Genomic DNA, 14091 nt, shown 5'->3' with positions numbered 1-14091 from the left:
ATGCTAGCCAATTTGGAAACTTTAAAGAGAAAAGTGGTCAAGTAAAGCTCTCTGAAACACTTGACAGAAATCTAAACCAACACATTACAACGAGTTACAAACAACAATCAGTCTCAAAACCAGTGCTTCTCCTGTGACATCATGTGACATTAATCACTGCTATGTTGCCCTAATAAGGATGAAAATTTCCCCTTCACAGCCTGTTCTCCCAAACACAAAAATGCATCTTCTGCTGTGTTGAACCTTCCTTAACATTTGCCAGAGCAGATGGAGCTGGTAGCTTTGCTCAAAGGTCAATGAGTTTTTTCAAGGCTCTGGGTGGAAGAGAAGTCCAAATGGACAATTGGCACAGTGTTGTTTTTTCCTCACTAATGTCATATTAACTGCAAATTGGAGAATCCCTACGGTCAAATCTGGCAGTGCAAACACTTACATCTTCAATTTCTATAAATAACAAGTTAAACAATTATCTATCCTTTGATTTGCTAATGTATACAAGGAGAATTTAAGTTTAAGGAATGTACTGAGGAGTTAATATGCTCGAAGTGGAACAGGAAAGAATGTAATAATATACACAGATGTATTATGTTGGGAAGATCCTGAGGAGTTATTACTAGCTGCTAGCTGTATGATATGCAGTCAATGGTATGTCCTGTGCAAGGTGCAGCCATCTACTTGAGATATTTTTCTATCTTGTGGACATCACTAACATCCTTTCAGTGAATGAATGTTCAGATGTTGACCTTTGAAATGAGAAAGATACAGTTGACTTGGTCTACATGTTTCCCTGATGATTTATTACAGCTTGTTTGTGTCTGTGTATGGTCTCATTTTAGCGTTGCCATTGAAGTTTCTACCAATTCTACTTTGAAGATTGTTCCACTTATCATCCAGAGCACAGTTGGGAAATCTTGATTTTAGTCATCTGGACAGGGAGGTGCTTACCCTTCATCTACTTTGCTGCAAGATCACACACTTTGAGGAAAATGCTTTAAATGGGCCCAACTTGTTCTGCCTGGAGGAAATAAAGGGTGCTTACACCACACCTACTGCAGGCTGAGCCACAACGGGTACATCTGACATGCAGAGGGAAGGATTCTATTGCCCAAAAGGAAGGATGGCAGCTTCTTACATCTCTTAAGGAACAGTAATGCTTTTGCAGGGATTTAATTAAGTAACTTCCTTACGCAAGCAAAAAGTTGCCCCAGTTTTAGTGCTGAACAAATCTTTACTCTTTCCATGATGAAGCTAGGCTTCAAAACTGAGCTCATATTTAAGCACTGATACATACCTTATTAATAAATATAGTCATGCCTACCTATATGTTTTCTTAGGGTCATTCCACAAGATGTACAACTATAAATTGGATTGTGGAAAGGTTTTATATTTCTTTTTTAATCTCTGAAAAAGAACCTACTGAAAAACTGCCTCAGCTACAAAATTTACTATCGACATATTTTTTACATATGAAAATTTACATATTTCAAGGAAATATGACTACAGAATCATAGAATGCTTTGGAATGGACCTTTAAGGTCATTTAGTTCCAACCCCCTTGCTATAGGCAGGGACACTTCTCTCTAGACCCGGTTGCTCAAAGCTCCATCCAGCCTGGCCTTGAGTGCTTTGAGGGAGGGGGCATCCACAACCTCGCTGGACAACCTGTTGCACTGTTCCACCCTCACAGTAAAGAATTTCTTCCTAATATCTAGTCTAAATCTACCCTCTTCCAGTTTAGAACCTTTTCCCCTCATCCTGTCACAACATGCCCTTATAAACAGTCCCTCCCCAGCTTTCCTGTAGGCCCCCTTCACTGGAAGGCTGCTATCAGGTCTCCTCGGCTACTTCTCCAGGCTGAAGAGCCCCAGCTGTCTCAGTCTGTCCTTGTAGGGGAGGTGCTCCAGCCCTCTGATCATCTTCATGGCCCTCCTCTGAACCCGCTCCAACAACTCCACGTCCTTCTTGTGTTGGGGGCTCCAGAACTGGACACAATACTACATGATACTATATGATAAACAATTTTGTTGTATTTGAGCAAAATGTGAACATACACTATGCTCATTGCCTGCTACTCTTTAAGAACGTCTGAATTCATTTTAGAACAGATTCTTGTCCCCAGAAGGAAACAGAAAATATGTCTGATAAGGGCATACTTAGTACCAATATAAACTGAAGGATCCTTGTGTCTTTAAAATTAGTTTATATTAAATATTTCAAACGTCCCATTCAGATTTTTATTCCATTCTTTTTCTTGTTGGTGTATAGGCAATACAAAGAGACTGACTATGAGGAGACTTTTAGTTCAGAAACCATATTATTCTCTCAAGTTAGTACTAAAGATTTAGAGAATATGTTGAGATACCGTATATGGAAAAATTAGCACATCACAAACAGTTTAATCTGATCTGCCAGGAATAGTATCTGTTTATAACTTACTTTAGAAACTCTGGCTAAGATTGAACATAGCACATCTTTTATTATTTGATATATATTTTAAACGCTGTGAGACACAAAACTGACTACCCAAGGGGCTAACAATTATAACTTGCTGTCCCTGAAACTCAGCAGTGTTTTATTGATCCAGTTCTGGCTTTGACTGAATGTAAAAATGATGACAGTCAGCAGAAGTAGCCACGTTTTGACAGGCCAACCCAGCTCACCCAGATTCAAAGACCTAACATCAAAAAACATGCCCTGAAGAATAAAGAGGCTGGGCCATGAAAGGATGCAATTAATTTTTGTTGCTATTGTGGTTATAGAAATAGCACTTGTGGAGAGCAGTGATGCTCCCAGAGTGAGGAAGACTCGGAGCCCCAAACCGCAACAGCCCTTTGCAGTGCCACTCCAGTGCCACTCTTCAATTTAATGGCCTTTGCAGCAGGCATCAGACAATAAAACCAAGACAGACAGTTTTGCTTTGGCCCACACAGACGTTTTCTTTCTTGCCTTTGCTAGTAAGCTAAAATTTAACAGCAGTAGGAAAAAAAGTAAACTCCTGTAATGATAAGATACCCCAACGTTTACAGATTATCCTCAGGGACATTTGTCAGTGACATCTGAGGTATCCATAATTAGTGCTGAAATACGTTTGTTTAAATAAATCAGCAATTTGGGGTTGCCTGACATTGTTTTTTATTTTGCATGTTTGTTTCCTCAGTGGGAGATTAATTTAGAACTTTTGAATAAGAAGCCTTTCCCTAGACTCAAACTTATTAACTCTCCCTATTCATAAATTTGGAGCCCAAAATGGACCATCAGTTCTTCCCATCTGGCCTCCCGAGCAGCACAGGCCCTGGCATCATGCACAGCTACTGCACTGAGTCCAGAAAAGTGTGTTGAGGCTAATGTGCATCTTCCAGAAAAACAGACCAGGTTCTTGGGTGAAAGAAATGTCTTCACTTGGCACAACTCTTTTTTTAGAACAGAGGCAAAAAAAAAAAAAAAAAATATTGTTTAACCTCTGTTAGGTGTGAACAGAGAATCTATCACTTTTTTAGTCTTCCTCTTTGAGTTTCTAACAGCACAAATGATAAAATCATTGGTAGCGTTAGCTGACGTTCAGACAATAATTTCCTTGAATGTATTTTTTTTGTCTTCATGTTGTAGTATAGCTTGATGTTTCCATCATATTCTCTCTCCACTGTTAACTAGTAACTTGTCAGTAGTCTGAGAGTACTGCATACTTAGTATTTTCAAAGGTTTCTTTTAATCCAAGCCCCTTGGTGACATGTCCAACCCGTGAGCCCCTCAGTCTCAGAAGCTGTTTCTCTTGGACAGCACTGATTTTGTCTCATGGGGTAGATCTCTCTACACTGTCCAATGAAGGAATGTGGGAACACACTTTATCTTTACTGTCCAGTTATCACATGAGAAATCTTTTTTTTCAAGTTCAAACAATTCTTTAGGGGAAGTAGGAAACATAATTCAGAGAGATAGGGAGAAGCAGCATTATTAATACGCTAGGGGTATTAGGAATTCTTGCCTATCATCTTAGATTAGTCTGGATGTGATGTAAACACACATATACAGAAAATGTATTCTGACATAAGCAACCATTGGAGGAAAATGTTAACTCTCACGTGGCTTTGCAAGCAATTCAGAGAGGCAATGTAGAGAAATGTGAATTTACTCTATCTTTTTGTATTTCACTGCCTTCTGTTACAGACAGAAAGAGTTTCCCCCATCACCTTGTGTCATATCCTGCCTATGGGTCCTTTACACCTTGCTGTGAAGGACACCAAAGGACAAAGTGTCTGGGAGGACACAACTCTTACCAATCCACTCTTGGGGACGTGTCACCACCCAAAGGCTCTGACAGGGTTGCTGGTGTGTGGGGCAGACCGGCAGACGTCATCCACCTCCTGTCCCTGGATATGGATGTCATGAGGACACCAGGTCCTTGATACTTTCAGCCCCAACCCTATGATCACAAACTCCAGCATTGTTGCCCGTTGATACTGGTGACCACAGCTCCTGGGGCCAGGCAGCACCCATCTCCCCATGAATGCCTAGTGTAACTTGTTACGCGATCGCAGGCATCTGCAGACAGGGCTGACGCACAGTTGTAGGACGCTGTGCCATGGCTACATGGCTACAAAACCCCGTTGCTAATGGCAGTGGAGTACAAAATCAGAGTCTAGAGGGATGTGATTTATTGTTTGACAGTGGCTTCCAAACCCTCACCAGTGTTTTGAAAATACTGTGCTCCGTGGAGAGTATCATTTATAAAAAATAATGAAAGCTTTATTCCTTTCATCATATAATATCTCATGCTTTTCTCCAGACAAAGTTCCTTTCTGGTCTTGCACAAACTACTTTTTCAGCTTGCATCAACAAGCATTTGCTAATAATAATCACTGAAAAGCCAGAAAACTGATTTCACAAAATGTCCTTAATCTTAGTTTGTGAAGAGAGAAAAGATATGCAAAATTAGCACTGTTTCTTCTGTCAGCATGAGTGGAGTGCACATAACTGGTTTCCAGATGGAAAAGAAAAAGCATAATGCCTTGCCTGAATTTTATGCAAAGGAGAAGGTGTGTGCCTTTGTGAAATGCATTCAAGATGGCAGTGAGGCACGGTGAGGCCTATGCCTCTAAAGTGACCCAGGGTGTTACAGTAAGATGTGGCTTTATGGTGAAGGCCTATTCTGTGTATGAGATATTAGCTAAATCTGAATCCTTCACCACATGATGCCTTGAGTGTCCCAGAAAGGCTGAGATAACTCTTCTGTGGATGGAGCCACACGGGTCGCTTGTAAGGGCAAACTATTATGGTGCAGCACGTACCTGTGATGCAATGCTCAGGAGTGGGATCATTTTTGGAGAAGCTAGAAGCATGACATAGGGAAGGCTCCAGGCAAGTTTGGTGGCAGAGCAGGCTGCAGATGGGCGCAGTGGGGCTGCCCAGGAAGGGTGATTGGGATGTATGTGGTCTGCTGTACCTCCTCTAGGCCCCTATTCACCCTCCTGGATCAGGGTGTGACCACCCCAGGTCCTGCCCTGACCCTGGCTCACTGCAGACGTGTTGGAAGAGAGCACAAGGAAACCTGACAGCGACAACTGTGGAGTGACCTGCCACTGGGGGAAGCTCCCTCCAAATACCGTTACTTGGAGGTTGGCTTCAGCCCTGGAGCACTATGCTTTGTATCCCCTCTGAGTGCTCTCTGTTTGCTTTACATGTCCCCATCACAGTAACTCTGAATCTTCTGGCTACCCACAGAGACTACAAAGGCTCTCCCTGTCATTTTCCTATTTAAAATAGAGAAGTCTTGAAAGACTAAGAAAATATTTAAAAAATATTAAATTATTACTCAAAGAGACTGTGGAAAAGGAGGAGGGACAAGAGGGACTGATAATCCAGAAAAAATGAATGGAGAATAGAAAGAAAAAGGAAAGACATGAGCAGAAAATCAGAGACAGAATAAATCATTATCGTCACTTTTTTATTTTGTAGAAAATTTGCTTTTGTACAGCATTTGACTTAATTGTATTGCAAGCAGGCTGCCTCACAGAAATTCATAGCCCTGCAAATGTAGACCAGAGACAAATTGTATACGTTTATTCTGACTCTTCTTGGAAGCTACAGATGTTCGTTGTTTGGACACACAACGGACATATAAATATGTCCAGATGTTCACCAGACATCCTCCCAGAACATTAATGGGCAGGCCAGGAATAAACACTTTTAGCAGAAACTTCAGTTTCCGTTAGTGCTTCAGATGAAGCATTTTGTTGGTGTTTATTTCATGGACAGTACCTGCTCCACATATAAGGATGTTACATTACACAGCCCTGCCCTTCCATGCCACCACCCAACTCTAAATTAAGCTGTAAAGTGACTGTACAAGTGCTGATGAACTGGCTTCCAAAGAGAATGAGAATCCAGCATTGCTCTTGACTGCATAACCTGGAAGGAGTAAGCAGATACTTAACATCACAGGAGTATTTAAGTGGTTGGGTGACTTACTGAGTCAGCACAGAAATAGTACCTTTCCTGAGCCAGAGACATTAAGGCAACTTATGTGAACAAGAATTTGTCCATAATTATACTTGGTATTCACAGGGGAAAGAAGCATCCATCCACTTAGCGTTACCAAATGTGACACAATTAGTTGTTTTACTTGTACTTACTCTTCAAGAAAATCTTGTGGTGACACTTTGGCAAAGGTTCTAGATAAGAAATGCCCCCTGTGGTTTGAAGAGAAATGGTGCTCACCACCAAATTTCAATGTCATTTTGTATAAAAACACAAGTGTGACATTGCTAAAAGGTAGTACTTCTGCAGCATCACCTGAAAACTACTCAGAGGGCTTTGAAAATACTATTACTTGTAATATTACTGCCATGATCCCCTCTCATTCCCATTCATTGAATTCACACTGGGGAAAAAAAAAACAACAACCTTTTGCTGAAGCAAACAGACTTAACCCTACAAAAACTAATGTAAGTGAAAGAAATAGATTTCTTGTCTTCAGCATGTTAATTTGCAAGACTAACAAAAACAACAGGATTTGGTCTTCAACCAATACGAGGAGAATGTTGAAAAGCTGTGTGCTTTCTTCAGCTTTAGCACCACAGAAGCTCAAGGGGAGGCTGAGAACACTTGAATCTCTCAGCATGGGTTGCAGATACGTAACAAACGTGTACTGTCCTGCAGCGCTATATCTCACCTGCAGGACAAGAGCAGCACCTTGCAAGAGGCTGTACCATTTTGTGGGTCTGCTGAAATGCTGTTTTTAATTCTGCTGCTGCTCAGACCTGCAGAAGCTTTCTTCTGGCATGTCCGGGTCACTTCACCAACTGGGACTGCTTTCAAAACATCTTTGCTATAAAACAATGGAAAGAAAGGATCTAAAAAACTGATGGGAAAATCCTGCCTCTTCTCCTCTTAATTCATTGAGGAATTTAGCTACTCCTTTCAAGAGAACAAGGGATTCGCCCTTAAAAAACTGATATCCAAATATCTCACACAAAATATGTGCAAGCTGTTGATACGTAGCCGTTTTGACCTTCTGCCTGTGGGTGAGTAGCCCACTTCTACAGGGTAAAAACACACTTTGTGACAGACAGTGGAGAAAGATGAGAAAGAGACAAAATAAGAGACAGACAAAATATGATTAAAAAAATTAGCATGCCATCAGAAGTATAAATACACATTATATTACATAAGTGAACTGTGTTTTCTTTAGTGTACGTGCCACTTTTATTAATTCATACACTAAGTGCTAACGTGTTTCCTAATGCCATTAGGTAGTGCTTTCAGTAAGTAATGGAATAAATAGTCCTTGCTCAGTTCTTTTCTGCACTCTCATTTTCTTCAGTAGAATGAAATCTATTTTTGAACCCCCCTGATCCCACACAGGGCTGTGCATCACGTTTCGGAGGCACTCTGGCTCCCCTCGGGTGTGATGAACTGCACTTTGGGCACCATGAGGGACGGGTTGGTTCTCCTCATGGAGTTGCTCCTCCGAATGGAGTTGTTTCTCCTCATGGAGTTGCGTTTTCGCAGGGAGTTCTGGTGGGACAGCTCGCTTTTCTGCAGGGTCTGGATGAGAATTGAGGGCTTTTCGTCAAGCTCTCGTGCGCTGCAACGCGGCGCTGCCACTTTCACTGTGTTGCCAAATTTGGAGTAGTCAACGGCGTAAACACCTTCCTCTTCAGTGACGATGGGCACAAAGCGGTGACCCCACAGGATCTCCTCTGCTATGTAGGAGGTTCTCGCCTGCGTTGTGATGCCAGTCGTCTCCACGACTCCTTCAAGTATCACTATAAGCTCCAGATCCTGGAGCGCCAGGTCAGCAGCAGAGATATCATAAAGAGGACTGCGCTTGTCTATGACGTGACAAATGATTAAGGGAGCCACCAGGAAAATATTGTTACTTTCAATGGGGTTATCTACGGGGATATCTACTTGGTGAATGGGTATGACTTCTCCCTCAGGGGTTGTAGTCTTCCTCACAACCTGGATTCTCACAGAGGCACTAATGATCATGCTCTTCCTCAGGTCTCCCACTCGAAACATGAAGCAAAGTTTGCCATTTCGAACGGCAATGACCGCCTGCCGGCTGAAAATCAAGGTCTCTGCCCGCCTGTGAGCTTGAGCGGTTTTCATGAAGATGCAGCCCAACATGACAGCATTGATTATTAGACCCACAATGTTCTGTAGGATCAAGACCGTGATGGCCAAGGGACATTCCTCTGTCATCATCCTGCCCCCAAAACCAATGGTCACCTGAACTTCAATGGAGAAGAGGAAAGCAGAGGTGAAAGACCTGGAGAGGAAGATTGTGCAGAGTTAACTCAAAGCTCATCAAACATAAACTGATTAGCTATTAGCATATGCTTAGTAGAAACAAACTTAAGTGTCTATTTCTGCAGTTCTTGTAAATTTAAGCGTTCTGTTAACATTGCATGTTAACAAACACTGAATCACCATGAATTTGGTGATTCAGTGTTTGTATGATCAGTGATGCATATAATGTTGAGAGGGAAAACGTGAGAGCCTGAGCTCCTAAAAGACCATTTGTAATTCTGTATGACCCTGAGAAGCTCACTAGATTCCCTGTTCAGATAAACGTTGCACACCATGTTAGCTGACAGTGCTTTAACTCCCAGCATGACTTTCCACCTTCTACATCCCGTGAAGCTCTTGGCAGGGAGTGGTGCATTTGGAGACAGGTGAGCAACTTGGCTGGCACACTGGGGTTCTCCCACCAGCCTGCACAGGGAAAGGAAATTGGGAAAGCTGCAGGACTTCATTTTCAAAACCTGACTCTCTTTGTCATTAGCTCCTTTAGCAAGTTTTCCTGGAGGGAAAGGGGATACTCTCAGCTTTATCACACCTCCCGGACCCTTGCATGCCTTGCACCTGAGCCCATGGAATCAGGTTGCAGAGGGAGGACACATCCCAGCTGAAGGACAATGCTGTGCCCAGAGCTTGGGTTTAGCTCACTGCCGTGGCAAGGCTAGCTGGAGAACTTCAACACAGCAGTGGGTTGTAGAAGTGTATCTCTAATATGCTGTACTGTTGGACATCAGAGGATGCTGTCTGCAAACTTTCCAAAACATGTTATTTGCAATAGTGCACAATATCACTTCTCAAATAAGCACCAGGTTATTTCATTTCCTTTTATAAAATGACTCTTCCTTCACCAAAGTCTCTCATACCCCAAACCTGTACCTTGGGGTTTATGCAGTAGATATTTTGCACACAGGGTCTCATGAACTAACATAGTGACCCTTTTGACACAGTGCAATCCACCAACATTTGAAGCATCCCCATGCTCAGTATGGCTTTACCTATGGAAAACATAAATCTTCTCTATGAAGATGGTTCTAAGGCCTGGGATCAAGAAGAGACATTAAAATAGAACAGGCAATATCAGGGATAATGTTCTGTAGGTCATCTTTCAGAAAACCAGCCAGTCTCTGCACAGACATCTTTGAAAGAACCTAATCTCTTTTTTTCTTTTCTGTTTTGTTAATCTTTGCCAGATTCTTTCACACTGAGGAGTTTATTCTTGTATTTTATACAAGAAGAAATCAGGGTTGAAGGAGTTCATTCATTCATGGAATGATTTCTATGTTATTGAGTAGTCATCTACATGCAGAATAAAACTTCCAGCTAAACCTTAATTTAAGTTAACTTAAAGCTCTGTGCAATTAAATATTCTGATTCCCTTTGATAGTCATCATTAAAAAAAAAAGAAAAAACCCACCTTTTTAGAGTGTCAGTATCAGAAGCAACAAGTTTGTACAGCATGGTGAACAAGTGAAGATGGAGCCATGAATGTCAAACCACACTACTCCCAGGTCTCTCACTTTTGAGCTCTGCAACAGTTTTTCTCTTTGGATAACATCTGCTTTGTGTGGCAAAAGTGCTCCTAGCCTTAGAAATTCCACAGTACTTTGAAAAATTGAAGTGCTGTGCAAGTTCCCTGCAGCAGTGGTAAAAATCTCCTAAAGCCAGATTTCCCTATACATTTGTAATGGCACCCATCCAAAAAAAGCTCTCCTGAAATATCTGTGGGCCTAAATCTCAGGAAAGTAAATTAAAAAAAATATTTGCCACTATTGTGACAGATATTATATTAATATTATATGTTAATTGATATATATGCAATATGAAGTACATTTTAAATCCAGCAACTCGCTACTCTTAAAAATATCAGCAATTGTACTGTTATTTCGGATTGTATTATTTCATATTGTGTCCAAGGTGGTGGCCAGATTTAAAAAGATGTAGGGAAAAGATTTTCCCTGGATACATAGGCAGCTGTTGGCTGAAACACCTCAGGTACTCACTGGAGAGTGTGACAGGTGTTGTTTGCCAAGGGCTAAAGCTCAGAGGCACACAGGTTCATTGGCTCTGCTAATTGCCAGCCTTCAGACAGTCTCTGTGGCAGGGAGGACACTGCTGGCACAGGATGCTGCATTTGGGGCTACAGGGAGATAGCGAGGGGCCATGGCTCTGCTTTGTCCTGGTGGCATGGTGGCCTCAGCCCTCAGACCAGGCTCTGTGCAGTGGCCCAGGAGCATCATGGGGATACACGCTGAGGGGGCCTCCACCAAGTAGGGTGACATCCTCCCAGGGGACCCCAGAAAGTTGGTGGGGTTGGATATATCTCACACGTGCTTCCCTCTGGGAGCAGTACACCAGAAAGGCAGGGGGTGACACCCTGGAGGACATCCCCAGTGCGCGCCAGCTGGATCATGATGTCTCATGTCAGAGGCAACTGTTTCCGACCACTTAATGGAAAGGAAATAAGACAGCCACCTCCCACTGCTCCAGATCCCCAGCTTGATGAAGGTCAGCTTGGAAAATCTCTGTTTTCTCTTCCCCTTGGAAATTTCCCATTTAGCAAAACAGTGTCAAAATAATAATAATTATAATAAAATAAAAATACAAATAAGAATAAGGAGAATGAAATCTCCATTGCCTCACGAGTCGGATCTGAGGTGCCTTCAAGCTTGCTGAGGTGCCTCAAAAACCGTCTGCAACAGAAAGTTAAGAGAAGCAGGAACTCTCAGCCCCTCACACAGTTACTGCAGTGTGTCAAGACAGCTGCTATAGGGCAGCCTGGCCACCCTGAACCCAGATTGTCCTGCTTAAAAGCACCTGCTGCTATAAAAAGATGTGTTACCGATGAGATGACAGAGTGATCTTATTGCTTACCCTCATCTCCCATTAACAAATGCTCCCCCTGTCCTGCGTAGTTACGCGTTAGTTTGCCAGAGCCTTGAAAATTGTCATTTGGGGACAGAGAGGAAAATACTTTTCTTAACAGCTGACGTTTAACCCAGAAGTCCCTTAAGCTTTCACTATATGATAAACCATGCACATCGTGGAAGCAGTTCGTCCGTCAAACTGCTGGCCTCATCAAAGACCACGCATTTTGGAGCCGTCTCGTAAGTGTCAGCCTGAAGCACATCTCCTTTTGCCCTAAGCAGTACCTTTCTTGCCAGCTGACACCTATGGTGGGTGCCTGCCTCCCAGGCACTGCTTTTGGGATGGGCCAACTTCCACCAGCGCGGCTCACAGCTCGCACCACGCTCGGGATGCTCCTGCTGCCACAGACAACATTACGATACGTGTAACACATACCCACTCTTGTAGCAGGCTCTTATCTTGACAGGCAAGGTATGTCACCCACAGAGTGTGGAGACACATGAAAAGCAGCAGGTCTCCCTCTCTTTCAGATCCTGTAAGGAATCAAAGAAATCTACAGTACAGCATTTTCCAAGCCCAGAAGGCTTGCTGAATTTACGTAATCTAGAGGAAAACACCGCGCTTTTCAATTGTCTCAACCAAACATAATGGTTCACGTAAACCAAAAACTGCATTTCGGTCATCGACGGGGCAGCAGGCAGCCATGTCCCCCTCCTTTCTCTGTCCCCCCGACTGCGCTGTACCTGACACATGTCACGCACGGAGTCCACTTGGTGTTGTTTGCAGTGTTCTCTGTGCTCGGGTCCATGTCGCCGTGGGCGAAAGCCACCAGCCACCACATCATGGCGAAGAGCAGCCAACTGCACAGGAAGGACATGGTGAAGATGACCAGCGTGTGACGCCATTTCAGGTCCACCAAGGTGGTGAAGATGTCTTGCAGGAATCGCCCCTGCTCACGGATGTTCTTGTGGGCCAGGTTGCATGCTCCGTTCTTGGCGATGAAGCGGGCTTTGCGCGGCCGGTCCCGGATGCGTGGCTTGCGCAGGTTCTCGGCAGCGATCCGTGCCAGCACATACTCCTCAGGGATGATACTCTTCCGAGCCAACATCTTCCTGCCACCATAGTCCACCTAGCGAGATGCGAGACGGGGGCTGCTCCCCGCGGTGTGTCTCCGTGGGGCTCACTGCCTCCCCTGAGAAAAGAGCAGATCGGTCAGATGCGGCAGCGAGGTGCTACAGCAAGAAGCCCCGCTTGGGTACACCCACATCAGCAGCCTTCACATCTAACGCCACCAAGTAGCTTTACCCTACAGCACCCTCCCCACGCCCGCCCATCCTCTTTGTGTGAGCCACGGGTGCCAGCTGCCAAAGGACACCGGGGATGCTATCTGCTCTCCCGGCAGAAGGCAGGCTGCAGGGCCCTCCCGCAAACTCGCCCTAAAGTAACGCGACGTACAACAGGTCGGGTCCTCGGCTCTCCAGGAGATACCCAGGTGTGTCCGCAGCACGGACACTCGCTCACTCGCATCCTTCGGGCCGTGAAGAATCAGACTGCTCCGCTCTGAACCGAGGCCGGCTCGCGGAGAGCCTTCCCGGCCGCACAGCCCCCGTGCCGTCCCCCCGGCAGCATCGCAGGGAGCCGAGCCGCGAGCTGGAGGCAGGACCGCGCCGAGCGGGCGTTCCCGCTTTCCCCTCAGCCCTCCTTCTTTTCCGGGATGAGGCGGGGCGGCCTCGCTTTTATCCCCAGCCGTGTCCCCAGACGGCTGTCGGAGCTCGGCGGCGGTACGTGAGGCTGCCGGGAGCCCTCCGGAGCGGGCAGGGACTCCGGACGCCCGCCCTGAGGCTCCAGATTGGGGCCGGGCCGATAGGACGCGGGTGTCCCGGCTGCCCGGAGCTTCGCTTTCCCAGCTTTATCGCAGCTCAGGTCTCAGCTCGCAGGCTGTGGGAGCGTAAGCGATTGGAGGAGCGGGGCCGGAGCCTGACGGCCTCCCCCCGACAAACGCAGTTACCTGTTGCGGCAGGAGGAAAAGAGACGTTCCTTTGTAGGGCGCGCAGCTCGCATTGACTCGGCCGGGCACTGCGTAGGGCCGCTCTAATCCTCAGCCGCTATAAGGGGAGTTGATGGATGGGTATTTATATAAGCAAAATGAGTGCAGCGTCAGAAACGACTCGCGGAGGTTCACTCGTGTTCCCGCAGGTCAAAGTTTATGGTTTTGGCACTGGTGTTTAATGGAAACTCGCATTCTTGGAAATCACAGCTTTCCTTTTTTCTTTAATTCTGCTTTTTCGCCCCCGAGGTCTTAAGGCTTGTAGCAGGAGGAATAAACACAACTTCAGCTTTGAGTAAAGATCTAAATTTAGATCTCAGTATAGCAAAGTGCAGGGATATTGTGTTGGCTTAACTCCTCCACGCCCAAGGAACGCC

General features: G+C 44.8%; 1 protein-coding gene across 2 annotated transcripts; it reads right to left on the bottom strand.

The window, feature by feature from the left end:
- Window positions 1-5922: 5922 nt before the first annotated feature.
- Window positions 5923-13774, bottom strand: KCNJ8 (Potassium inwardly rectifying channel subfamily J member 8). Of its 2 annotated transcripts, none has more exons than XM_004937989.5 (3): window positions 13676-13774; window positions 12411-12859; window positions 5923-8770 (listed from the first exon to the last, which is right to left on the bottom strand). In XM_004937989.5, exons 2-3 carry the CDS (start codon window positions 12773-12775, stop codon window positions 7870-7872), a joined length of 1266 nt encoding a protein of 421 aa, XP_004938046.1. In that variant the 5' UTR covers window positions 12776-12859; window positions 13676-13774; the 3' UTR covers window positions 5923-7869. The 2 variants fall into 2 exon arrangements, with proteins under 2 accessions (XP_004938046.1, NP_001280216.2); NM_001293287.2 differs by lacking the exon at window positions 13676-13774 and adding an exon at window positions 13123-13378.
- Between the last annotated feature and the right edge of the window lie 317 nt (window positions 13775-14091).

The sequence above is a fragment of the Gallus gallus genome, chromosome 1, assembly GCF_016699485.2.
Source record: "Gallus gallus isolate bGalGal1 chromosome 1, bGalGal1.mat.broiler.GRCg7b, whole genome shotgun sequence".
In the NCBI taxonomy this organism is placed as follows: domain Eukaryota; kingdom Metazoa; phylum Chordata; class Aves; order Galliformes; family Phasianidae; genus Gallus; species Gallus gallus.
This window is presented reverse-complemented; position numbering and strand designations above follow the sequence as displayed.